This window comes from Pipistrellus kuhlii, unplaced genomic scaffold (genome assembly GCF_014108245.1).
Source record: "Pipistrellus kuhlii isolate mPipKuh1 unplaced genomic scaffold, mPipKuh1.p scaffold_m20_p_15, whole genome shotgun sequence".
In the NCBI taxonomy this organism is placed as follows: domain Eukaryota; kingdom Metazoa; phylum Chordata; class Mammalia; order Chiroptera; family Vespertilionidae; genus Pipistrellus; species Pipistrellus kuhlii.
The window spans coordinates 38863973-38890758 of NW_023425460.1; the positions used below are offsets into that span (position 1 = coordinate 38863973).

A 26786-nucleotide genomic window follows, 5' to 3' on the forward strand; every position below is an offset into this window, starting at 1 on the left:
AAGAAATTTTAATTGTTGTACTGTTGATATATGGCTCTGTTGACTAATGAGTTTGCCGACACTGGCCTAAGGGATGAATGTATAACACACTGTAAGTTACTATATATTCTAAATTTAAACCACAAGTAGATTATTTCTATGGGTTGTTTTACTCCATGATATACTCTACTATGCCCAATACATTCTCTTGGAGGAAATACATTATTTAGTTATAACTAAATAGTCTACTGATACATCATTTCCAAACCCACTGGCTGGAAAAAAAAAAAGGGGGGGGAGGGGGAGAAAGCAAGATACTTCATTTTAAAACATTTAGGGAAATTTATCAAATAGATTTTAGAATGAAATAAATAAAAAACCTCCAAACTTTGAAAGCACATCACTTCAAAAGTTACTCAAGCTCAGAAATGAAAATAAGAACATGCATGTTCTCACTCAAGTTAACCTATTTTTCTTTGCAATGTAAGACCTAATAGATATCTGATAGTTTAGCCAGTATAAAAAATTCCCCCAAACCTCACCTTGAAGGAAGTATAGCGGGGAGCAAGGCTTGTTCCAGAGAAAGAGGGGCAGACACAGGTTTCTGACTCTGGCTTTCTAAATATTCCTGGAGGGGAAAAAAACAAACATTTGCTCTCATTGTCTCATTTACATAAACATATATAAAATATACTCAATCTTCAAAAAGTAAAAAAGGGAGTTGTTTCATCAAATCAGCTATGCTACAGAGATCTACTTCTTATATCCTAAACCATCTTCAGGAGTCCAGAATGACCAGTAGGATGCTGTCAGACATAAAATTTAAGAACTGAAAATACAAAGAACAGAATGATGCTTAAGCAAAATTATTTATAAATTAAAGGAGAACAATTAACTTTTCTCACATCTTAAATAAATTATTTGACATTCCCAATATTATTACTGGTAACTGAGATAACCATGATTTATATAAAGGAAATCTGACAACCTGAGAGTCACATAATATTCAAAAGAACTTCAACCCAAAAGCAAATCATAACAAGAAAGAAAAGCTGTGCAATCTTTTTTTTTTTTTTTTTTTTAATAGTAAGAATGATGGGGTTCTTAAGAATTGGAAGCATTAAGGTCAGCAAGCATCTAGCACAGTAATGAGAATCTTTTAAAATAAAACCAGGAAGTGGAACAGCAGGAGCAGAATTCTGTCCCTGACCCCCCGAGTTCCCAACTCCATCACCCATCCTTCTTCCTCTTTACACTGCCAGGACCTCAGGGGCCCAGCAGTCCCAGGCTTCCCACCAGGAGAGCCCCACCCTTCAGAACACAAGGGACCTGGATCCCATTCGGTAAATCAGAGGATCATCCTAGTTTAACTAGGATCCAGCTTTTAAGGATTGTGCTTTGAAAATCTTCCTCTAAAGGCAATTTAAAAACACAATATAAAATACTGTTATATATTATAAAACAATATGCAAAAGTCTCATGAGTTTAAAAAAAATAGCAATAAACATTGAACCTAATGTCTCCTAAAGATAGATATTTACTGTCCTTTGTTAGCAGGTGTACTTTGGTTGGAAAATTTAGGAAATGACATTCTTGACATGGTCCTCATTTTCCAGGAGAAGAAACTGAGGCGACAGAAGCTGGACTAAAGGCAGACGGGACCAGGGCCCAGACCTGACTCCCAGCTACCACAATGCTTTAAACAGCTTCATTCCAACAGACACTCACCTTTAAGGAAAATGGCTGTGCAAAATCCACTCTGACACACCCATAGTTTTTCCGTAACATTCTGATGACGCCTCTGGCCACACTCCAAAGGCTCTCGTTCTTCTTAGGTTTTCCCTAAATTCCAATTTTGAAAGAATGACATAAGATATAAAGCTCACACATATGCAAACATCCTGTTATCTAAAGAATAAAGTGTTTTGTTTTCTTGTTTCTTTTGTTTTTCGTGGTTCATATTGAAGGAAAAAAAACAAGAGCGAATGAACATGGGAAGTATTCATTGACATAGACCTGTCAAAATATTTAGAATTCATAGAGTCTACAAGATGTAATCGTGTCATCAGAAGAGGTGATTTGGTCAATGAAAAACCAAACATTTAACACTAATTCATTCAGCACACTATTTATAGCATTCACAAAAACACAACTGCAAACTAACAGAAGGATAAAAATGACATAGGTTGAACAATATTCTGCAGTGCTCAGATAAAATAAGATGTCAAAGAGGTCACTTATCGGAGGCCTGATGATCACCAGAGTCCAAATACCTAACATTAGGCAGCGAGTGTCAAATCCAGCCCCACGGTGGCCTTTAAGCTAACTATTCATTCAGTAAGCACTTACTAAATATTTAACATGCATATGGCACAATGGCGGCCAGATAGTAGATGCAGGACTCAGATATGACCTCATGAGATAGTCAGCGTGAGTGGAACACACATTCAGAACAGACACCTAACAAACTTGAGGAGGAATCTCAACAACAGGTACAGATGATAATCTGTGTCGATCACTTAACTTTTAAAGCCTCCAATTATCAAGGGTCCTTGAGCTGCTGACATGTTCTGGGCAGCAGGCCTGATATAAGCACCTTGCCCAACACTTCCACACTAAATAAGGACAACACTAAATTCCTCTGGAACTCTCCCAATGTCGGCAGGAATAGTACGTTGGTAAAAGCACTTTGGAAAACTGTATGGCAGTATTTACGAAAGCTGAACATGTATAGACATCATGACCCAACAATTCCAAACTCTTAGATACAGGCCTACAGAATGCACATATGGTCATCAAGAGAAATGTACAGAAATGATCAGTCAAAATCCAGAACCCAAACTGTTTTTCTACAATAGGATAAATATGGCATATTCACACATGGGAATACTATGAGAATAAACAAACTAAGCAAATGCAACAACAAGGATGAATCGCACAAACACCTGCCTGAGCAAAGGGAACCAGGCAATGAGGGGCACAGGGGGGTTCCTAGGGTCCTGATAGTATTTTCCTGAGTTCAGTGTTAGTTACAGGGAGTTGTTCACTCAGATAATTTAAGCTTCATATTATGATTTGTGCATTCTTCTATAACTCTTACACTTACTTCAGTAAGAAGCTTATAAAAAAACATTACTGCCATTTCTCAAACTAATTTATAGTTGCTTTGTTGACAGGATCCCACCAGTCCTTCTGGCTAAAATTAAAAAAAGTCTGCACATAAGCAGTAATGTCTGGGGAAAAGCCACACAGCGCCGGCCCCCACTCCCCCACCCCTCATTACCCCTGCAACAGAGATGGCCATAGTGCCAAGTGTTCTCCCACTTCCCAACCCCATGGCCACGGCCAGCACTGGCACATCTAGGCATGTCACCTCCTCCAGGTGCAGGTACACACCGCATCAGCACCACCAGTGGGCTGAGGTGGGAGATGGAAGCTACTCCCCACACCACCCTGCCCTGCCGTGTTTCCTACAAAGCTCTAAAACCAGGCAATTCTAAAAGCAACAGACTTAAAAGCAAAGAAGAGTTGGGGTAGGCAGTCCTCTTACCAGCTGTTCACCATTGTAGTGACCTTCGATGATACGATCATAGGAGATGCCGACGGGTATTATCAAGATGTCAGGGATGATATTGGTGGACAGAGTATCTACCACCACTGACAAGAGTCCTGCCCGAGCGCAGGAGGTTTTCCCACTCCTGGAGCGTGTGCCTTCCAGAAAGATCTCCAAGAACTGCTGCTGCCGAAGTAGTTCCACTATGTGCTGGGACACCAGGAGAAAGTCACACATGAGTTCAAGACTGCCCAACTTACAGAAGGCTCAGCAAACTAAACCTTAGCAACAAAAAGCAAAAGCCTACAAACTTCACTCCCGACGAAATCACTCACACAAATATTAACAGGGCAGCTCCTCTAATGCTGTATTTTGGTGATGATAAAAAGTAATCATCACCCAAGCGGTAGTCAATCAAATAATTACTCAGACAACAGTCTCTCTTCTTCCATCTACTGTGGTACGACCATAACGGCTTCAAGGTAACTAGAGATGAGACATACCCCATGGAGCAGAGCTCTATAGAGAACATCCTTCCGTCCATCTGGTGTTTCATCCAACCTCCGTCGTATGAAAAAGCCCCCAAGCTTATGGATCAAGGTACTAGGAATTCAAAAAGTTACAAAGAATACTCAAATTCCAAGTTACTTCCAAGCATTCCCCAGGTGACTATAAACCACGTGCTGCTGGAGCCACTGACAGCAAGCACCTGGACATTTTCCCATTTTACAGTTATGGACCTTATTGGTCAGCCTTCAGAACCTCACTCCATACACTGTGTCTCTACTACCTCGGCTCCCACTGAAAGAAGCCTAACTGACACATCACCATGCAAAGTCGATGCCACAGAGTTCAGAGGATCGTGAAATACTGCTGAATTTTAAAACCCTGTCCAGGCTCTCAAGACATTGACCGTTAGACCTCCCAAAATCTTCCTATGGCACATTCGCTACAAAATGAATGTGATGTTTCAGAAAGCTACTTTGGAGAATTTTCTCAAATAAATACTGTTCAGAGTGTTCTGTGAGACAAGGATACTTTTATCAAGTAAAACCATCCTTTCAAAACATGAAACAGGAATCTGGTTCATGTTCCTACTCACAGGAATGAAACATTTTTTCACAATCCAGGTCTCTTTCTGTAACACTGATAGATGCTCATAGAGCTTAGAATCACTTTCTGAGAGTAAAACCTGCAGAATACGTTCATATTGAATGAGACGAACCACCCATTAAAACAACCCACTCTGGGAAGTGGTTTGTGACCAAAGAAAGTTGCCAATAAACAGGCCAGGTTATCTAATCTGTCATTTCTGAAGGACTGATGGGCTAAGCAATGACTGGCATAGAGTTACATGACAGGGAAGCTGAGTTAAGAGAAATTATCAATGTTTACCAAGCACTTCCAAGAGATCCAAGTTGAGCAACTGTAGAGCATGAGTACGTAAGTTATTCTGATTACAAAAGAGGCAAACTTTAATGGGGCAAGACTTCTCTAGAACCCAGACTTTGCTCTAAATCTATGCCTACCAGCAACTTTCTGATGACTTTCTAATTCTGCTCCCCAGGTTCCTCGGTAATGGGAAGAGGTGCCCAGGAAAAACAAACTCTTCTAGTCCCTGGAAAAGCACTTCTGCCCTGTGGGGTCATATCACACCGTCTGGTAGATTAGAGAGCTATTTGAAGGCGAGGTCTATGTATCTGTTCACTCCTGTGTACAGCATAGCTGAGTATCAGCTGACTTCACAAAAGATAGCTTCTCGTCCGTCGTCCACGTGAGTCTGGTTGACCACAGAACTCGGAGCTAAGCAATTAGGATGGAGCTCCTTGGATTGTGAGGCTGAGGATCAGACTTCACAGCTTGCAAACCTGCCAGCCCACTTCCTTCAGTCACTCTAACGTCTTCCTCTTATTCTCTACTACTTACAGAACTGACCTTACAGGTATTTTAAGCAATGATGTTTGAAACTGCAACTTCCCTAACCAACAGAACTTCCTCCTCACCAATTGCCCATTGGTGATCAGCTGCCTTACTTATCAGTGGTAAACACCTGGGAGTCTTCCTCCCTTCTCCCTCCCTTGTCCCCTCCCCCCCACTGTTGAGCCCCTCATCTTGACTAGCATTTGCTCTTGTAAATTCAACTTAGTACACTTTTTAAGTCAATGCTCACCTCTGCAACAGCGTTACAGAGATTTTAATTTAAGCCTTCATTACCTTTTGCCTGAATATTGCAAGAGTCAGAATTGCTCGTACTCCCTCTAATCCAGGAGTTTTCAAAATGCCAATATGACCATGTCATTTCTCAAGTACAGGATACACTCTGAACTCCTGGCTTATAAACCATTTGGCCTAGTCCTCACTACCTATGCAGTCACCACCTCCAGCCTCTAGCCCTCCAATGCATCCTACATTCCAACCCTACTGAATCTTCTGCCATCGCCTGAATAAACCATGCTTTTGCATTTCTGCCTTGTCACATACTATTTCCTCTGAATGGAATGCACTTCACTCTCCTGAAAACCTCTAAAATACACACTTTCATGTGATACTGTAGTGTTACAGGTTCTGAGCCCTTCTAAATTGTAAGATGGAAGTTAACAGGTATACTTCTTCTTCACTACCTTTACACTATCACCACCATCCCACCTCCCGATTGCCAAGCCTGATACAGTAATTTGCTATCTTGTCTTTCTAATTGCCCTTTATCCATTTGGTAAATATTGCCCATAAAGTTTAGGTAGAGTATCCCATATAAAACACAGAAATAACGATGATAGTCTTAATGTTTTTTTTGTACATTTCAAAATTTTTACAATGACCGTGCATTATTTTTATAATGAAAATTTAGAAAAATTAAATATCATGTCAAAAGGTAAAAAAAAAAAAAAAATCAGAATATAATCCTTTCCATACCTTAAATTACAAAATAAGCTCATCTTACCTAAAGATGGGGATGTTGAGGTTATTGCCCGAAGCAATGTATGGTGCTTTGATGTTGTGACAGAAGAGAACGAAGGTGAGCAGCAGATAGTCAATGTGGGATCTATGAACCGGTAGAAATATAAGCGGCAAATTCGTCTGGTGAAAGGAAAATGCCAAATATAAGGTCAAATGTGCATTTCAATCGTACTTCGCAATTTCGCATTTGGTTAGAGACACTCAGACACTGCCTAATCCATGACTCATTCTTTAAAAACATTTTCCAGTAACATAAATTCTTTTTAATTTAATATGTATCTAGTAAAAACAACTATAAAATTATATATATTAGAGAAGGAGAAAAGTAATAAAGACTTCAAGTTGCACTCTGGCCGGTGTGGCTCAATTAGTTGGGCATCATCCTGTGCACGGAAAGGTTGCCGGTTTGATTCCCGGTCAGGCACATGCCTAGGTTTCAGGCTCAATCCCCACTAGGGGGCGTGTAGAAGGCAGCCAATCCATGTTTCACTCTCTCACATCTATATTTTTCTCTCTCCCTCTCCCTTAAAATCAATTAAAAAAAAAAAAAACATTTAAAAGAGTTCAAGTGGAACCCACATGTGTCTGAGAGCAGCACTCATCATGTGGCAAGAGCCCAGGCTTTGGAGTCAAGGCTGATTCAGCCTGAAATCCCAGACAAGCCACCTGTTAGCCATGATGTGGAAAAACGTCTTCATCTATCCGAGCCTTTGTTTCCTCACTTATAAAATAGGGATTGTTCTACCTGATGTTCAGAATTGTTGCAAGGTAATTTCTAAAGGAATCCTGCATGGCTGGCCGGTCCTCCTCTACCCCACTGCCCCTCACACACACAGCTCCGCAGTTATCTTCTTGGGGGAAATCTCCCAGATGGGTTGGAAAGCACAACAGTATACAAGGGAACAATTTTACAAGAATTATAAATCACTCTTCACACATGGAGAAGATGGAATGACACATTCCCATATTTCTTGCCTCGGTTGCAGCTTTAACCATCTCAAGTTGACCCTTGTGAATTTGAATGTTCCAAAAGAAGCTGTTGAACAGTTTTAGCAGCACCCATCCAGTCAGTCTGAAAGTAAAAACAAATTTAAACGTGTGTGTGTGTGTGTACATAGTGCTTGTAAGTGACTCTGTGTGCCTGTGTATCTGAACTGTAGAATTAAACAGCTAACTTTGCATATGTGGTACTTGATGGACTAAAATCTTACATTTCACCTAACACTTAGAGCTTATAAACAAATGGCCAAGTGAGTATTTCAGGGAGCAGAACAACAGAAAACCAGTCCCTTTTAGACACGGGTATGTGAAACCTGGCTTACGCCTCGTCTAGAGAGTAAGTATCAGCGGAAATGCAATGGCTGCTTCAATTAACAGAGGTGGAGGCACCTTAAGGCCAAGCACAGTGCTACTTCCATAAAAGACGAGTCTATAATAATAAAAGCATAATATGCTAATTAGACCATATGTCTTTCCAGATGAAGCCAGGGCTATAAGGGAAGCCCAGGTCCCCGGGGTCTGCCACTGGCTGAAGGGAAGCCCGGGTCCAGGTGCCAGAGGGAAGCTGGTGCCGGCAGTCGGGGGAAGGAAGGCCTACTCTTGCACAAATTTCATGCATTGGGCCTCTAATAAGAATATAAAGAGTTGGGTGTGACAAAGGACTATGTTAAAGCATCTTGGACCATAGGAAATCCAATGGTTCCACCTTGTTGTCTCATAACAGAAGGCTCTCGTTGGAAACTTTCTGCCTTGCCTTTCATACCTGATCATTGCTGGTGAGACAGTGGCGACCATTTCTTCAAGGATCCTTTTGGCTCTCTTCCTCACTTTAATGATGGCTTTGGATTGTTGCTGAGCAGAGCCCTCAGGGTTTAATTCAGCAGCCACTTCTGCAATGGCATCTTGCACCCTGATTTGGAAGTGGAAAGACAGACAATATAACTGGTTCTGTACTATATTTGGCACTTGGCATTTTGCTGTAAGTCACAAAACAAAATGTACCTCCTCTCTAATGTGTGGCAACATCTATATACATAAAAGCCTAAGCAACCGTTTGACCATTCAACTGGTAGCTATGATGTGTCCTGACCACCAGGGGACAGATTCTCAATGCACAGGCATGGAAACATGGAACAGACCGATGAATCTCAGAGGGAAGGGGGGAGGAGAGAAGGCAGGAAGAGATTAACCAAAGATCTTATATGCATACTAGACGCCCGGTGCATAGAATCGTGCACCAGTGGGGTCCCTCAGCCTGGCCTGCAGGGATCAGATCAAAACTGGCTCTCCGACATCCCCCGAGAGGTCTTGGATTGCAAGAGGGTGCAGGCCAGGCTGAGGGCCTCTAGTGAGATAATAAGCTCAAGTTTGAAGTGCTTTGTTTTGTTGTCTATTAAATATTACGGCTATCATATTCCTAAAGCAATGAACCTCTCAGGACTCTGAAAAGCCTATTTAGGAATTTAATTCAAATTCACTGGGTAACAGCTATGTGAGTTTCAATGTTCCAGCTATGCTGGGAGAGACACAAAGTTTGTACTCCCGCAGAAGAGAAAAAAAGGAAGACTGCCCATTGAGGCATATGATTCAGAGGCATCCAAAACTCACTGTCAAGTAATGTCTAACTTTAATTTTGAGGGCTTAATTATCCTCATTAGTGTGTCTCTATTAGAACCATATATAAAACTCTCCAGGAAAGATGCAAGAGGGACATAAATATTGACAAGTGTTTTCAAATAAAACCAGTAAGTTCAAAAAGGCAAAGCTTAAGACTAAAAGAGCACAGAACAATAAGCAGTGAGATAAAGGGGAAGATTCTATCCAGTTTAATAAACCTCTCCTCCCAAATGATGTAGGGAAGAACGCATGAGGTTAAACCTCCTTAAATCACTTATGACATTCTAGGTACTAGTCAAAATACCTGCATGGAATAAAACATACTTGAAGGTTTTTACCTAGAAAATAGAATATGTAATAATCCAAGGGGGTTTCAAATAACTGTGTTTTCTCCCACCGTTGCTACTGATGTTAGACTCCACACAGCCCCACAACTCATTAATATGAAAAGACCCCCACAGAACACTGATGTGCCCTAAGTCCATTCTTCAAATAGCATTTATTTCAATCTGGCCAGGAACATTTTCACAAGTAATTGACGTGATTATTACCTCTCCATTATTAACTATTCATTCACTCACTCATTCATTCACTCACTCATTCATTCATTCATTCAATAAATATTTGAATATCTATTCTGAGCCACACCTGCATTGATGAGCATCTTTCAGTCCACCCCTGTCTCTAGCTACCCAAATCCAGGGAGATGTGGAACATGGGCCACACCAATCATGTGGAGCAGAGACCTACCTTCTTCCACATCCCCATGTTCTAATGCCTGATCTCCGCAATGATTCACTCCCCCACGTCACCTGAGTTCCAGCAAGCTCTTCCAAGAGCACGGACAGTATCTTAGCCTCTTCACTGGGTAACAGCTATGTGAGTTTGAATGTTCCAACCATGCTAACTATGACTTTCTAGTACTGCCTAAGTACACAATAACTATTTGACAGAAATATAAAACTCGCTTCTCTTTTGGCTACAAAATAGAAAGTGCAATGTCTTAAACATTCATATTATAGAACACTTAACAGAAAATTTGGGAAGTTATGTGCACAACTGACTCCAACTTGCTTTTATGAGTTAGAAACCCATTCACTTGTTAATCCATAAAACAAGCCTGCCACTCCCACAGGGCATTGCCCACCAAAACCACCTGCTCTGCCTGCCTTTCCTCGGTTTCCGTGCTGAGCATAACATTTAACTTGGATATGCAAACATCTCTGGAGACAGAGTCCCAGAGCCACTAAAGGTTAATTAGGGAAATGACTTCCTGGCTCCCACTGCTGCCGCCCACCCAGGCCTCTCCCCTTTACCAAGGTGCCCCTGCCCTTACCGACTGCTGTTCAGTACGTTTTCTGCCACATTGGTGGCAAACATGCCTTTGTGGACGTCTCGCTCTTGAACAAAAAGCACGTAAGAAAGACGCCTTGCCAGCCATCCTCGGTGCCTGCAACGGGAAAAACCCTTTAGCAGAGAAGGACTCCAGGAACACTTAAAACAGCTGCTTAAAGTGCACAGTGGTCTCTCTCCTGTAAAAACAAGGTCTTATTTCACCCACTCTCAAGATTGGGCTTCTCCTGTAGCAAATTCTCCCTAGAAGTTCAGACAATTTTACTCCCGATTTCTTTCATGTGCTCTCAGCTACAATTTAAACTTGGAATTTGCGTATTAATGCCTAGATCATGCTACTCTGCCAAATAATAAACCAAATGTATAAGCAGAAGAAACAGAAATATATTACTTTATTAATCCCATACAAAGAAGCAAATATGTTGGAATATATATATATATATATATATATATATATATATATATGGGCTATAAAAGATAATTTGGAAGTTTTCATGCCACCCAGGGTTAATTTTCTGTTATTGTTGTTACAGTAATTCTTCTAAAGTTGTATTCTAGGCTCACGAAGCCAGAATTTCTTACTCTTTAAAATACACACACACACACACACACACACACACTCAACATACGTAAGGGATAGGACATATTTCTAGCAATGACTTTGTGTTATTTAGATGAGGGGTTGGGGACAGGTATCGCAGAATAAGAATGCTACAAACTCTCATTATGCAATGATTTGATGCCATTCTTACTGAGTATATAATGCCTCATTATCATTTCCTCCATAATGATATTGATGTAAATGCAGGATTTCAATTATAAATCTGTCTATTCCGAAAAGAACCAAAAGGCCCTCGAGGGAGGAGAAGTCATCTGAGGGAGAACTGTTTATGAGGCACATGCTCCTCCAACTCTCTTTCTTCCTCCCTTCCTTCATCTTAATTCTCTGGACACTTGGCCCAGTATGTTCAGTGATTAATTCTAAATTCTTTCTTCAATGAAAACTTTCAGAATCATTACCAGAATGTATAAAGTCTAACCTCTCTATGAAATCCTTTTTTAATGGACTAAAAGTTTTGTGTGTGTGTGCATGTGTGTGTGTGTGTGCGCATGCGCGCGTGTAAAACTGTTCAGACTTTGCTTCATGTAAAGATTTAATATAACACAGATTTAAATAGCCAACTCAAATGCACAGGCAGCTTATCACATTGTCGAGTTTCATTCTGCCTTGTCAATAGAACTTTCTCTAAACTGCCTCCAACTCAGGGCAACAGATAGACCCCTTGGCTTTATAGATTAAATGTTACTTATGTAAAAAAGAGACCATATGAGATCTCTTTTCTTAGGATCTTAAACATGTCTACCAAGGGAAAGAGAAAAAAAAATCAATGAACCAGGATCTCTCCTCTCACCATTAAACTCGGGGGTGGGAGGGCACAAGGAAGGGGGAGCGCGGGAATGAGAAAAAAAATATGTCCCCTGACTTCAGCTCTATTTTTTTTTTAAATCTTGAATATACATGTCGTGATCTTTTTTTAAAAAAAATATATTTTATTGATTTTGTACAGAGAGGAAGGGAGAGAGATATAGAGCTATTCAATAGAAACATCGATGAGAGAGAGTCATCGATCAGCTGCCTCTTGCACACCCCCTACTGGGGATATGCCCGCAACCAAGGTACATGCCCTTGACTGGAATCGAACCCGGGTCCCTTCAGTCCCCAAGCCAACACTCTATCCATTGAGCCAAACCGGTTTCGGCCATGTCATGATCTTTTACAATCTCATCATCAGAATATGAGCAGAAAGACTTAAAATCTGAGTATTTGGATTACTTCTTGGGCCAGTTTTTCATAGAAATTCAAGTACTTCTCATCACCTAAGCTTACCTCTTCCCTATGACAGGCATTTACTCTTAGAATTATAAGAACTGGTAGCATTTTTGGCTGCTGTTCCTCTCATGCCTCAAAGACATTCACACAACCTTGCCACCCTCCTTCCTTATCCCCTCGCCTAGATTCACATAAAACAAAGCCTCTTTTCTCTCACTCTGGTGTCTAATAGCCTATCCCCACTTGCCTGGAATTTGGAAGTAAGAATTCTAAATAAAGTCTTAAGCTAACAATAAATCAAAGAACGTTCGCACTACGGAGGAAAATACCTTCAAAAACTCTAAATTGGCTATCCTTTTTTTTAAAAGTATAAAAGTTATTCTTTTTTTAAGTATAGTCATAATAGATCATAAGACATTAAAACCTATAAACCTCTCCTCAGACAAAGCTTTATCACAATGGAACACTTCGGATGCAAAAATCAATAAATGAGTAAGTCTGAGAAAGCTATAAGTGATAGCTACATGCCAAGAAAATATTTATTATGTAAGGACAGCAGTGGCAATAGTTATAGGTCTCTCAGGTAACTATACTGTTCCCAAATTTTAGATAAAACCTATGTCAGAAGCTCATATTCTATTAACTCTCAAAAACATAATGAGAATCATCTTCTAGCACATTGCTTATTACAGAGGTGTGGGTTTTTTTGTTGTTTTTTTTTTTGAGATGCATTAGAAGTATAAGAAATTTATTTTTACCTGGTGTGAGTTTCATTGATATAGATGACATTCCGCAAACCCAAAGACGGGATACTGGGGTTGAAAAACTTATCCTATGCAAAACAAAATAAACAGAAACATAAATATACAACTGGATTGCTAGTGCAGAGCTCACATTACTAGCACCTGATAACTTTCAAAATTCAAGCATAAAGTTAGACAATGCTTCAAAATCAAAATATTGAAGAAAAACTGTTTTACTGAAAAGTACCTTTTAGCCTTTAAAGGTCACAAATTCAAAATTAATCCTTAACACCTTGCAAGGAAACAGCACTTCTTCCTTTCTTGTCCCCCATCCCTCCAACCCAAAACAGGTAGCTTAAGTCATTGACAGAAATACTGGAGATTTCAGTGTTCCTAAAACTAGGAAACTAAAAAAAAAAGCAAAATAGGGAAATTAGAATCCTTCCCCCACTGAAGCACTAATCTATCACATGTTTCAAAATCAACAGGAGATTCACTACTACCCTGTTTCCCCGGAAATAAGACAGTGTCTTATATTAATTTTTGCTCCCAAAGATGCAATAGGTCTTATTTTCAGGGAATGTCTTATTTTTTTGCATGCGCTAGGTCTTATTTTCAGAGGATGTCTTATTTTTGGGGAAACTCGGTAGTTGTATCTGAAAACTGTCATGTGAGCAGGTACTTTCATATGTAAATGTGGACTTAATCTTTGATGTTCAAGGGAAGTGATTCATGGCCAGTTTCTACAAAGTGCAGAGGAGATGCTTTATATCTTGGTACTGACACTTTATGTGTCAGGCTAGAATCAATACTATTGGCTACAAGCTCTGTCACTGAAATAAAACTGTGATTGTTCTGCAAATAAAATTACTAACAACAAAAAAGTAATATGTAGTTATTATTAGACTACTAAATCTCTTAATAATCTTGATACTTATGTGTCTGAACTAGAGTGCCTAAGTAAAGGAGCTGAACTTGATCTTAAACTTCTTCCATTACATGTTTACTTTAAATAGTTTTCGGTTGACAGTATTTTTATAGTAATTTTTTTATATTTGCTACCCTTTCTCTGAAGTCCTATTTTCCTTTTCTCTAAAAACGATTTCACTAAGTACTTTTACATGTTTTATTGAGGGTACATTATACTTTCTCAGCATTTATTTGTGCAAAGTGTATCTTTTGTCCTAATTGATAAAGTTATAGACTTCTGTTTTAGTCTTTTAAGCATTCATAATTAGAGCTATATGAGATGCTAAATTTTTAAAACTGAAAAGACAAATAATATTCTATTTAAATCTTTATTGGTCTATTAATTTGAATGGCATTATTCCTGGCACTATTCCTGGTATTTCAACGTTACCAAATTCTTACAGCAAGACACTTGTGATTTGAAAGGAACATTATTTATATCAAGACATTCTTGAGTAGACCTAAATAATGCTCTGGTTTCTCTTCAGACCCTATAAATCTTTCACCTTTTAAATATCCTATATAATAAAAGCCTAATATGCAAATTGTCCCCTCAACTGGGAGTTTGACCAGAAGTTCGACCAGGGGGTGGAGGCACTTGGGCAACTGCCCGAGGTCCCTCCCCCTGGCCAGCCCCACCTCAGCCAGTGGCAGCAGCAAGCAGCCACTAGGGACCCTACCCATGCATGAATTTCATGAACTGGGCCTCTAGTTTAATATAAACTGCTTGGGCCCCACATGAATCTCTCCCAGGTTATTTAATCCCTTTATCGTAGACCAGTGGTCTGCAAACTCATTAGTCAACACAGCCAAATATCAACAGTACAATTGAAATTTCTTTTGAGAGCCAAATTTTTTAAACTTAAACTATATAGGTAGGTACACTGTCTTTAACTTAATTAGGGGACTCCTTCAATCGCACTATATGTACACACCCACACGTGGTATTTGTGGAAGAGCCACACTCAAGGGGCCAAAGAGCTACATCTGGCTTGTGAGCCACAGTTTGCCAACCACTGTCCTAGACTCAGAATTCTACTTCCTGACAAGCCAATTCTGATTAGAAAATTCACACAAGTTATAAGCAATCTCTATACGGTAAACTAGGGGTGTCGAACTCAATCAGAGAAGGGGGCAAAATCTAAAATCCAGCCTAAATCTCGGGCCGAATGGTTTACTGAACAGTCATAAACTGTCATTGTGATGGAAACGCAGCGGAGTGCAGTGAAGAAAACCATTCGGCCCGCGATTTAGGCTGGATTTTAGATTTTGGCCCCTTCTCTGATTGAGTTCGACACCCCTACTGTAAACGATAAGACTTTAAATGGCAGAATTTCTATGTCCTGATAACTGACCCATCTCAGAGAAAGCTTAACATCCAGGTATACCTTTTAATAGGTAACTCTACTACTTTAGGACATGGCCATGTTACATTCTACCATCCTATGCTAATGCCTCTGGCACAATGACATCAGAAGCATACCTCTCATCTGATCTTCTCAAATAAATGCTGAGAAATGACACACACACCATAATGTAGAAGATTTTGCATGGCTTTTGATTTGTTGTTTGTTTTTTTTCCCCACCAAAATATAAACAGCAAGCCCATACACACTTTTTTAAGTCTTTACTTAAGCTATTAATGACCATTCTTCACTATCACAGAGTCAACAGACACCCTTCCCCCATCAGCCCGAAATAGAAATGTAGCAAGAGTACAGCAAAGCCACAGGGCTGAAGAAGTTACATGAAGGTTCCCACAAACTCTTTGGAAGAGTTAACTTAAAGTAAGATCTGTTCTTCCCCTAAAGTAACACCAATAATCACTAAAGAACCCCAATCTCGCCTAGCATCAACAACTGGACCAACATTTAATGACTATATGAATGGAAAGAAAAGTTGAGTCAACATCAATGAATGAAGTCTATTTGGTATTCACCCAATACCAAATTCACACCAAGTTGGAGATCTACGCCATGTATTTCAAGGGTTTATTAAAGGTCAACAAGCAATAGCATTCTTACCCAGCTCTGGGGAGTACAGGAATAACAACATCTTCCCACAAACGGCCTTTTCCGGCTCAACAGGCTTTCTTTCCATTTTAAGGTTGCAGATCTGAAGACAGTAGGTCTGAAACCATACTCACCCTAATAAATATTAAGGAAAAACTGGTCACTAAATGGCAAAAACATTATACTTGTCCACGTGATCTCTAAAAACTAAGATATTTCAGATAGAAGGGAAACCGATAACATACTTTTCTTTGGGCAGTGGTATAATTATGTGTTTCTCACCATGATTTTCATTCAAGGTACGCCCTCCATGATCAACACTTGGGACATGAGCAGAAGCTGAGCACCTAAGAATAGTAACAGCTGGCAAAAACTACGATTCACTCAAAGCAGAGTTCAAGGTTTTAAAACAAAGTTGGAAAAAGGTCAAACAGCTTCTGAAGGTGTCAGAGTGAATAAAATCAGACTCCTGGATCACAACAGTCAATCTTACTCTCTCTTAAAGTACACACTCCCACAAAAGAACTACCAAGGCCTTATATAGTAAGCAAGTTGTTACAATACGGCTTAAAATATTATTTTAAACATGTCATATTAGTTGAAATAGGGAAAACAATACAAGATAATGTATGCCCTTTGGATTTGGTTCATACTAAAATTTATTTTCTATTTTTAATATTTTAAAATAAACTTTATTTCCCATCACAAAATTTATAATTAGGTATAATTATGGAAAATCGATACTGAAACATTTGTACACCAGCTTTATAATTACAACACCCAAAATAACTACGAGTAGGTTTTTTCCCCTAGGCAAAAGAATTTTGCTTTTTAACATAATGTCTGTAGTTAAATTTTTTACCCAATTTTTTCTACCCAATTATTGATATTAAATTGGCTCCAGCATTTCCACCTTCATACACAACACAGGAATGAGCATTTTAGGTTAACAGCTTTCAATCCGCATCTTAAACTTACCCATTCCTCATTTGCATGCTTACAAGGGCCAACACTGTATTCTGATGAACTTGGCAGGTAAGAAACATCTATAGTGTCAAGGGTCAGTGCAGTATCCTCCATGTCACACGTGTTACTCCTAAGTCATGTGCTACAGAAAATACATATGCCATTTCAATTAATAAAGAATCCAGACAGTAAATATCTGAACTCAAAAGTCTTACTTCTATATCAAGCATGTCAAACTGGCAGCCCTCGACCCAAGGGCCACATGCCTCATTTATTTGGCCCATGTTAGCCTTTGAGTTTAGCATGCTTGTTCTACATGATTTTTGCTCCATAATAGGATGTCAAATGAACTACTGGCAGACTTCCACCAGGTTCAGTCAAAGTGTAAAAACGAACTTTGATGTTTATATGAACTCAGGCAGCCTTGATTTAAAAATAATCAACCTTTGTAACTTTAGAGTTTCTAAACAAAACTATGAATTCGTAAGAGTAAATAACTTATTCTAAAGAATTATTTTTTAAATTTTTTTATTATGGTATCACATAATTATCCTCATCCCCCCAATGCCATCCCAAACCCCTCCCTACATATGTCCCCATCCCCCTGTTGTCCTTTGTGTTAATAATTGAATAGTTCCTGGGGGTGAGAACCTATTTATTTAATTAAATATAAGTTACATGTATCCATATAAGTAGATCATTTTTTAAATTATGTCCTGGGAATTTTCGGTCATACATATTATGCAGTAATGCAAAATGGGTAAAGGCAAGGAGGACCCCTAAAGTTTCCCACTTAAACTGAATGAAACTCTTAATTTTCCTGAGACGCCTTAAATGAAACATGTGCAACGCTCTAAAACCAAACCACCCTATTTGAAAAACCTGGTTTACACGTTTTCATCCTTTTCAACAAGACTTTATTTTTCTTCTACCCTATGGGAAAATGTTCACGAACCCTGAATGACTAAAGAAGACTGATAGACAATAATCTAAAATATAAGAACTTTTTAACATAACTTTTACATTACCTTGAGATATAATAACTTCTGGCTATTTGTCATCTGGCCTTACATTACTCCTTCAAAACCCTGAAAGCTCAATTGCAGGTTAACAGGGCTCCCTGGAAGCCATCCTCTGCCTTCTTTACAACCCCCACATTGGCTTGCTGCGGTGCCTGCTATCCTCAGCACAACCACTCCCCGCGTCCTTACCAACTGAACATGCTCTGGGTGAGAGGAGAGACTAGTAAAGCAATGCACGTGGCCTGGAAGCTGTCTGAGATTCTAAACCTTAGCTCTGTTTCAGGTGCAGAATGGGGCCTCCTCGACAGGGGGAGCCCTTTTGCTACCTGAGAAGATGAAGACAGCGAGGAGAGGAGGGACAATTTGTGCCAATAGGAAGTCTATCCTTCGCTCGTCCCCGCCCGCCCACAGCGTTTATCCAAGGTCGAAAAGTTATTAAATTTTTTTTCTCTCTCTTTTTTTAAATCCTCAGGTCCCAGACTACGGGCTGTATGGGGAGCCAACTGTGGCTTCTGCAAGGGGCAGCTCCGAAGTGAAACACCCGAGTTCAAATCCCCCCTCCCCTCCCGTGGGACGCCGGACAAGTTGGGTAACTCCTTTGCCCCCGTTTCCCCGCTGGATGTGCACAAGAGGATCGCTCCCCACTCGGGATGGCCGGAGGACTGGGAGGCACTTCCAAAGCGCCTTGCACAGGGTCTGACACCCAGCGAGCGCCCAGTCCGGCCAGTCCGTCCGTGGTCACCTGCGGCCGGACCGTCCCCGGCACCTGCCTCTCTGCGCGCCCCGGCGGCCCCAACGCCAAAGCATGGCCCCCGCGTCCCGTGCAGGGGCGCAGGGTGCTGAGTCCACAGGGGAAGCCTGCCCTCCACCCGGTCTCCCGGAAGAGCACGACCCCGACCCCCACCCCTGCACGAGCCGGAACCCATTTCTCAGAGGGTCCCCGGGAACTCGGGGGGGACAGGCCAGGGGAACACACCGCCCCGGCCGCCGGCAGCAGTCCCGCCGGCGCCAGCGCGGAGGACGGCCACGCACCTGAGCCGGCGCTCCCGGCCGAGCAGCCTTCCGCGCCCGCTCCCGCCCGGCGGCTCGCACTCGCAGCTCCGCGGGCGCAGGGGCCGCCGCAGCCGGCACTTCAAGCCTCCGCCGGCGCTCGCGGCAACGTCGCGCCCCGATGACGCAACGGCGCCCGCGAGTGACGCACGGCCGTGGGGGGCGGCGCGTGGCCCTGCGCGCTGCACGCGGGGCGCGTGGGGGCCGAGTGTGTGCGCACACGTGTGCGTCCCTGTGGCTAACGGGGGTGTGGCAAGTGTGTGCCCCTGTGGCTAAAGAGTAAGGTGACCAGGCGTCCCGCTTTGGGCGGGATAGTCCCGCTTTGGAACAATTTGTCCCGCGTCCCTCGGGGTTGTAAGAAAGTCCCGATTTTTGGAAAGATTATATTTCTCCTTGAACTAAGGTCTCCAAGTCTTCCTTAATCTCTCCAGCCCTCAATAATGATCCTCTCCTGTGAAATCTCACAGATATACTGTGGTACCACAGCTTGGATCTTTATTGTGTCATTCTTCTACAAGATAATAAACTCATCATCAGTGTCAAAGATTCTTTCCAAAAATCGGGACTGTTTTTAAAACGCCGCGGGACAAACTGTTAAAAATCGGGACGTCTGGTCACCTTACTAAAGAGGGTGTCGGGGTGTCCAAACGAGTGGTTATTCTGCCCGCGCGCCGAGTCACCTGAGCGCGTGTGTGCCTAAGTGCGCGCCCTGTCACCTGCTCATCCGGGATGTGGGATCTCCACCTGGCTGGGCTGGGAGTGAGCGTGCGCCTGGGTTTCTGTGTATTCGCGTGGTGTGCCTGGCGAGGTCGGTTAAGATTATGTAGAATTTGTTTGGGATGGGGCAGATGGGGGTTGGGAATGGCCCCGTTGTGTAATTTCTGTAATAGTGGCCGGGTGTCTTTTCCTTAAAGGAAGAAAAGGAGGAATTCAGAAAAGAAACGTAAGACTGGAAAGTTTGAATCCAAGTTTGCCTGCGTTCAGCCCTTTAAAGTACCAGCGGGCACCAAGAGGTTCAGTGTGTGCCTGCCATAAACAAGGCCGGTGGTGATGCAGAGCATTAGGACGTCAGAAGGGAAAGATGACCTTTTACATGCACTTAAGCAGCAAGCCAAAGCTGAACCAGCAGCTGGGAATACAAAGATGATTGAGAAATAGTCCCTGCCCTCACTCCTCTGCCACCAGTCCTCATCTCCTCTGCATACATTAACCCTAATCCTCAGTTCAGAACAAATATTTGTCCATGTCCACTCTTCACACCCCTCAGAGCTCCCTGACAGTCTAAATGCCTGAGCCTGGCCGGTGAGGCATTCACAGATCCTAGTAAGCTTTCACCTTTCCCACTGTTCTCCAGCAAAAGTCCCTTACTTCAACCTCTCTGACTGTCCCTAGCCACACCATGGATACTCATGCTCATAACTGGGCTCAGGCTACCACTTTCCCCCAAATCTCTTGCTCCTTGAACTAGGTCTCCAAGGCTTCCTTAATCTCTCCAGCCCTCAATAATGATCCTCTCCTGTGAAATCTCACAGATATACTGTGGTGCCACACCTTGGATCTGTATTGTGTCATTCTTCCACAAGATAACAAACTCATCATCAATGTCAATGACTTGCCTCAGTCTCTTAGGTAACACTAAGGTGCTTTGTTGTATTGCACTCAATGAATAATTTGTTGAAGCTGAGGAACAAGAAGGAAAACAGGAATTCCTGATCTTGAACTTTCTATTTCTGTTTCCATATCTATTCCAAAATACAGGTGTGGACCTCTTGTTTTTTGTTGTTGTTTTGTTTTTGTTTTTTTGTGTTTTTTTGTGTGTTTTTTGTGTTAGTTTTTGTAGTAGCAACAAACTTTATTATCATTATATTGATTTGAGAGAGAGAGAGGAAGGGAAAGAGAGAGAGAGAACATCGATGTGAGAAAGAAACCCGCAACCTAAATATGTACCCTGACTGGGAGTCCATGAACTTCCAGTGCATAGGACAATGAACCAAAATGAAGGTGTGGCCCTTTTTTTAAAAACAATCCAAAACAGTAGGTGTGGTTATTCATCTCTATGTCTTGAAGTTAAAGACCCTGTTTTTATCAACCCCATGTGCACCTTAGCTCCAAGCACACAACTAAGTACACAAGGACTATGTTGACTAGATTACTGATACCTGACCAAAAAATGACAAGAGAAAAAAAGGTGGGAAGGAGTGGCACAGAGGAGAGCCTCAGTGTTTTATTCACTGCAAAAGAGAAAGTAACGAGAAATGAAGCAGAGAAAACATCACAGGAATTAAAAGGTAAGCCAGAAGGAAAAAATAGATTGTCTTACATGAAGCTCAGTTGTAGGACACTTTTGTAACACCCATTGTGCAAGGGTTCACTGTACTGGCAGAAGATGTGGATTGCAGATCTTCAGGTTATTTAATGAGAACAAGTGACACCCTTGGCAATCTGTGTTATTGGAACCACAATAACTCAAAGTAATCCAGTCCAGCCAGCCAAGATGGAGCAAGAAGGACTGGATTTACTCTCCTGCTAAAACAAATAAAATAAGAAACAAGCAACAAACACAGAAAAAAACAAATAAAACAGGCAACAGTGCAGGACACGCATCCATAAGGGAGAAGGAAGAAATGAGGTGAGCATCATGACTGGTTCAGCTTCCCATTTAGAGAGAGTTGCTAGGCTGCTATGCAGAGGTGAATCCAAGAAGAACTAGGCAGACTTCCTGAGATGAGATAAAAGTAGAAGAGCAGCCGAAATCGGTTTGGCTTAGTGGTACAGCGTCAGTCTGCAGACTGAAAGGTCCCAGGTTCGATTCCGGTCAAGGGCATGTACATTGGTTGCAGGCACATCCGCGGTAGGGGGTGTGCAAGAGGCAGCTGGTCGATGTTTTTCTCTCATCGATGTTTCTAGCTCTCTATCTCTCTCCCTTCCTCCTCTCTGTAAAATATCAATAAAATACATTTTTTAAAAAGTAGAAAAGCAGCAAGGCCAAAGCAGGCAAAGCTGGGAGTAGATTACCAGAGAGAGGAGAGTTATACAGAGAAAGAGGGAGCTCTGGAAACCTGCAGAAGACATTGCTCCAGTCATCACCTTATTAGCTCATGAATGTAAGGAAGGTACCCACGGCCAGGGAAAGAACCACCCGTACAGAGAAACAACCGACACCAGAGGTTGCATGAGGCAAGGAATTATTCCTGTTCTCACAAACCAGAGTGGGAAGTACAGAACAAAGTGGAAGAACACAGTGATCATACAGGACAAGGAATGGGGCCTGATCCTGGCACCCAGACTGGAAAACCTCATAAGTCATGACTCAAAAGATCTTGTCTCAGTAGTGGGATAAAATTAACCCTAGAGGAAATGCTGTTCTGGTCCTACCTAGCAAATCTTAAAGCCAGCCCCAAAAAGATCAAATCGTTTCTGAAAATAAAATGCCCCAAAATAAAGGACAAGAATACTTACAGGAAATCAAAATAATCCAATACACAACAAGGTGAAATTCAAAATGCCTAACATCCAATAAAAATTTTATTATGCCTAAAGGAAGCAGGAAAGAATAATCCATAATGAGGTGAAAAATCAATTGAAAGAGTTGCAGAAATCATAGAATTAGTAAACAAAGAATTATTATTATCATCTGTAAGATAGATAAAATAGAAACACGCAAATTGTCCCTCCACTTTGCCCACCAGCCATTCAGGAGTATGCAAATTAACCCAACAAAGATGGTGGTTAATTTGCATATGCAGGCATGGTGGAGTGAAGACTGAAGACAGTGTAGATTGGAAGCCAAGTGCTGCAGAAGGGAGTGAACCAGCGGAGAAGGGAGGGAGTGAGGCAGCGGAAAGGGAGCCCTATTCTTACAGGAATAGGCCCAAGGAAGCCCTATTGCAGGAATCTTCCTGCAACAGGCCTCTAGTGTATAATAAATGTTGTGGAGGAATTTACATGCCCTTTACCCTGTAAATATTAGAGAAGGGCACATCTAAACAGAAGCCCAGACCTGTGGACATGGAGGAGGAATGGGCAGTGACTCAGGAGCTACGATGTAGGCAGGGGTCTACCTAGGACAGATTGGCAGTAGCAGAGAATCTAGGTAAAAGGGAAGTAAGCCATTGTGTAAGCTACTATTTACTGAGCACTTATATGCCAAGTACTGTTCTAAGTACTTTATGGGTATGCTCTCAAGTAATCCTCTGTACCAGCGCTGGCACAAATTGGAAAACATAACTCATGTCAGGCTGTCATAATGGGACTTTGATACTGAGACCAACTTAGAAAGGTCTTGGAAGAGCTGAAAGAATGAAAGGGAATGGTGAGGCAACCCAGAGATTAGCAACAGCAGATCACTACCCTTCCCAGAGTAGTGGGGTCGCTACCATCCAGCAGGGCTGGAGTGACAACCCAGGTTGTTAACAGAGCCAGGAGCCAGAGCCACTGAGGTGACAGCTGGGACTAAGGAGAGAGGGGCTTACCAGAAGGAGCTGAATGCACAGAACTGTCATTGCTGGAGACATCGCCTGAGAAAGAAGGATATACCCTCCCAGGCTTTTCCCCTTTTCTGCCTGCCCATCACCTGCCAGGCCCTCTGATTGGCTAAAGTAAACAACGAGGTAGCCTAAAGAATGGGTTAGGCCACTCCCACCCCCAAATCATAGAATAGCGGGAGGAGGGATGGGGAGTGGACCTGAGAGTAAACAGGCAAAAGAGGGGCCCATTCTTCCAACAGCTCCATGAACTAGGGACTACTCTTGACCCCGTTTCTCATATGGGAAAACTGAGGTACAGGAAGAGGGACTGGTAGGGGAGAGGCAGAACTCCAATTTGAATTCATATCTATCTGACTCTAGAGTCCAAATGCATAACTGATATATGGCAGCTTAAATGAGAGCCTTAGGACTGGGCCACCTGATCCCAGGCCTGAAAAGCATATATTAATGTGAAATCCTACTCTATTGCATACTCATATAGGATACTGAGTTGCTCATTGAGACATCAGTGGATAATCCTGAGTTTTTTTAGCAGAATGTCTAAGGGCTCTGCCCTGGGTTCCAATCTTAGCTTTCTCACATACTAGCTGTGTGACCCTGGGCAAGTTATTTAACCTCTCTGGGCCCAAATTATATCATTTTAATTTTTAAAAATGTATCTTTATTGTTGAAAGCATAACAGATGATGTCCCTCATTGGTTCCCCTAAGATTTTCTAATAGTCACTTACTTATTGAATTATTTTTGAAGTAAAAGGAATAAGGTATAAAATAACTAGCAAAATGCCTGCCACCTGGTGAGATTTACTAACTGGTAGCTATTATAATTGACTAGAAACCTGATGCACGAAGATTGGTACTAGAATGGGCTATCCTGGCTGCTGGCACTGCCTTTCCACTCCAGCCCAGCCCCTTTCCACTCAGGCCCCAGAGCTGCCTCTTTCTGCTCCAGGAGCCGCCTCTTTTCACTCCTTCCCTGCCTTCCCACACTGCCCAGAGGCCCCAAGAGACCAGGAGTAGGCAGACCACCTGCATCATTGCCATGGCAACAATGCAAGTGTCCCTCCCCTGTCACTCGGCACCTGTGTATACAAATTAACCGCCATCTTTGTTGGGTTAATTTGAATATCACTCCTGATTGGGTGGCGTAGCAGAGGTACAGTCAATTTACATGTTTGTCTATTATTAGGTAATATGTTAGTCTCTTCTTGCAGAGACTCTAAGGACAAAAGAGAGGTCCTATGTCTTTGAGTTTGAATTCTGATAAAGAACTTGTCCTAAAATCTTTGTAATGCATTTGCACCCTTAGAGTTACTTTCTTCAGGGAAGAGTGTTTCTGTATTAGTTAGGATGGGGCTAAGTTATGACACAGTTAAGAAGTGTCACACTGTCTTAAGACAGCAAAGTTTATTTCTTATCTATGCTGCGTATAACCTGCAGGTTATTAGGGGCTCCGCTCATAAAGGTCACTGCGGGGCCTCCCTTATGACCCTTGCTTCCTTCATTGCGCAGGCTGGGAACAGAAATACAGTGACCACACACTGGTTCTAAACCCATACATCCCTTCTATGCCCATGTCATTAGCTAAAGTGTCATCTAAAGCAAGTGGGTGAAGAAGTCTAATCCTACTATGTGTCCCAAACAAGATAACTAAACATTCATGAACAACCCCAATGACTATCGGAGCAACCTCAGTGAACCTTCTGGTTGGGCTGGATAAAGCCAAGGTTCCAATAGGGAATGAAGAGATGTAGTTACTTCTCACAGGCTAGACTACCCTACAGGACATCATAGAGTGTGTTGTTGTCGTGCCCAGCATTGCATCTCTGAAGACAACATGTCTTTTAGAAAAAAAACGTTTGTTCCTAAATATTACTTAAGACCACTCCCCTGAAAATCAACAAATCAATTTGTTGAAAGATAATGCCCAAGATGCTTTGTGGAGCTGAGATGCTGGCTGGAAACGAAGCATCTTGTCTCTGGAAGAGGGATCCTAATGTGGACTGGATTGCATGTGCCTGGTCTTATCCAGAATCTTTCTACTGTTGTGTAACCTGGTGTCAGATTATAGGGCGCTGATGGCTTGTTGAGTAAGTTCAAAGTCTTGGTGTTAAGGAGCAAGGCCTTTACTCAGCTTTCACAACCCCATGCCCTCCTGGATTTTCCTCCACCTACTTTATGGTTTTTCTTGGCAACATTTTCTTATTCAAGATCCTCTTTCATTTTTACTCCACCCATTTTCCTTAGCAGACCAGGAATGTAGGAGTCATTCTTAACTTCTTCCCACATCCAATCCAACTAACCAAGTAGATAACTTTATTGTTATAACTCTTATCACCATTAAAAAAATTGTGTATTACAATGATGACCTCCAACATTAAAGTAAGATATTGGATATTAGGTTTCCATAATCCAGGGACACAGGGTCCAATCCCCTCATCTAGCCCACTCTGTTAAACAGCTGATTGGGTGGGTCATGGAGCCTGACCTTTACTCAGGGTGACTATTATTCCACTCATTCCTGTTGTACATTAACTTCTGCGAATATGGCAAAACATTTGCCCCCATTATCAAATTATTTTAGTTACTTTTTATAGAGATTCTTACTTCTGGTCCAGGGTTCCTACTTTTTCATAAATCACTGGACCACATATGTAAATTTATTTTTTATTTTTTTTTTTTTATATATTTTATTGATTTTACACAGAGAGGAATTGAGAGGGACAGAGAGTTAGAAACGTCGATGAGAGAGAAACATCGACCAGCCGCCTCTTGCACACCCCCCACAGGGGATGTGCCCGCAACCAAGGTACATGCCCTTGACCGGAATCGAACCCGGGACGTTTCAGTCCGCAGGCCGACGCTCTATCCACTGAGCCAAACCGGTCCCGGCCACATATGTAAATTTAACACATATACACAAATTGTAAAATTCCTAGTCACCACTATAGGTACAGGCGGGATTAAATCAAGCTTAATATCCATAATGTTGGCATTTCTCTAGCAGGCCTAAGCCATCAGTTGGACATCCCCTGAAGGCTCTCAGACTTTGAGAGAGTTCAGGCCAGGCTGAGGGACCCCCTCCTTCTCCACAGTGCATGTATTTCATGCACCAGACTTCTAGTATAGGATGCTTTTAGAGGCTAGTCCATCTAGATTTCCAGGTCACCTGCTTCTTAACTATTTCGATAAATACAATCCAGGTAGAAAGTGAATTATATCTGAAGTTCCATCAATTGATCAAATCCT

The 26786-nt window shown here is 41.8% G+C and overlaps 1 protein-coding gene and 1 long non-coding RNA gene across 4 annotated transcripts in view; one reads left to right on the forward strand and one right to left on the reverse strand.

Moving 5' to 3' along the window:
- Positions 1-26786, reverse strand: part of GPAM (glycerol-3-phosphate acyltransferase, mitochondrial) — a 51268-nt gene that overhangs the window by 12356 nt on the left and 12126 nt on the right. The window contains exons 1-12 of one of the 3 annotated variants that reach the window (XM_036438998.2): positions 19035-19162; positions 16993-17122; positions 16027-16149; positions 13049-13122; positions 10443-10556; positions 8253-8399; positions 7466-7562; positions 6474-6610; positions 4036-4135; positions 3530-3742; positions 1708-1821; positions 522-607 (exon numbers count right to left, since the gene is read on the reverse strand). In XM_036438998.2, coding sequence (XP_036294891.1) covers positions 522-607; positions 1708-1821; positions 3530-3742; positions 4036-4135; positions 6474-6610; positions 7466-7562; positions 8253-8399; positions 10443-10556; positions 13049-13122; positions 16027-16149; positions 16993-17094 — 1307 coding nt within the window. In that variant the 5' untranslated portion in view covers positions 17095-17122; positions 19035-19162. Of the gene's footprint in view, positions 1-521; positions 608-1707; positions 1822-3529; positions 3743-4035; positions 4136-6473; positions 6611-7465; positions 7563-8252; positions 8400-10442; positions 10557-13048; positions 13123-16026; positions 16150-16259; positions 16362-16992; positions 17125-19034; positions 19163-26786 lie in introns of those variants that run through there. The other 2 variants (XM_036438999.2, XM_036439002.2) reach the window with 2 other exon arrangements.
- LOC123652395 lies at positions 10528-11956 on the forward strand. Its single transcript, XR_006741722.1, has 2 exons — positions 10528-10651; positions 11738-11956. It is a non-coding gene; the product is annotated as an uncharacterized LOC123652395 (long non-coding RNA).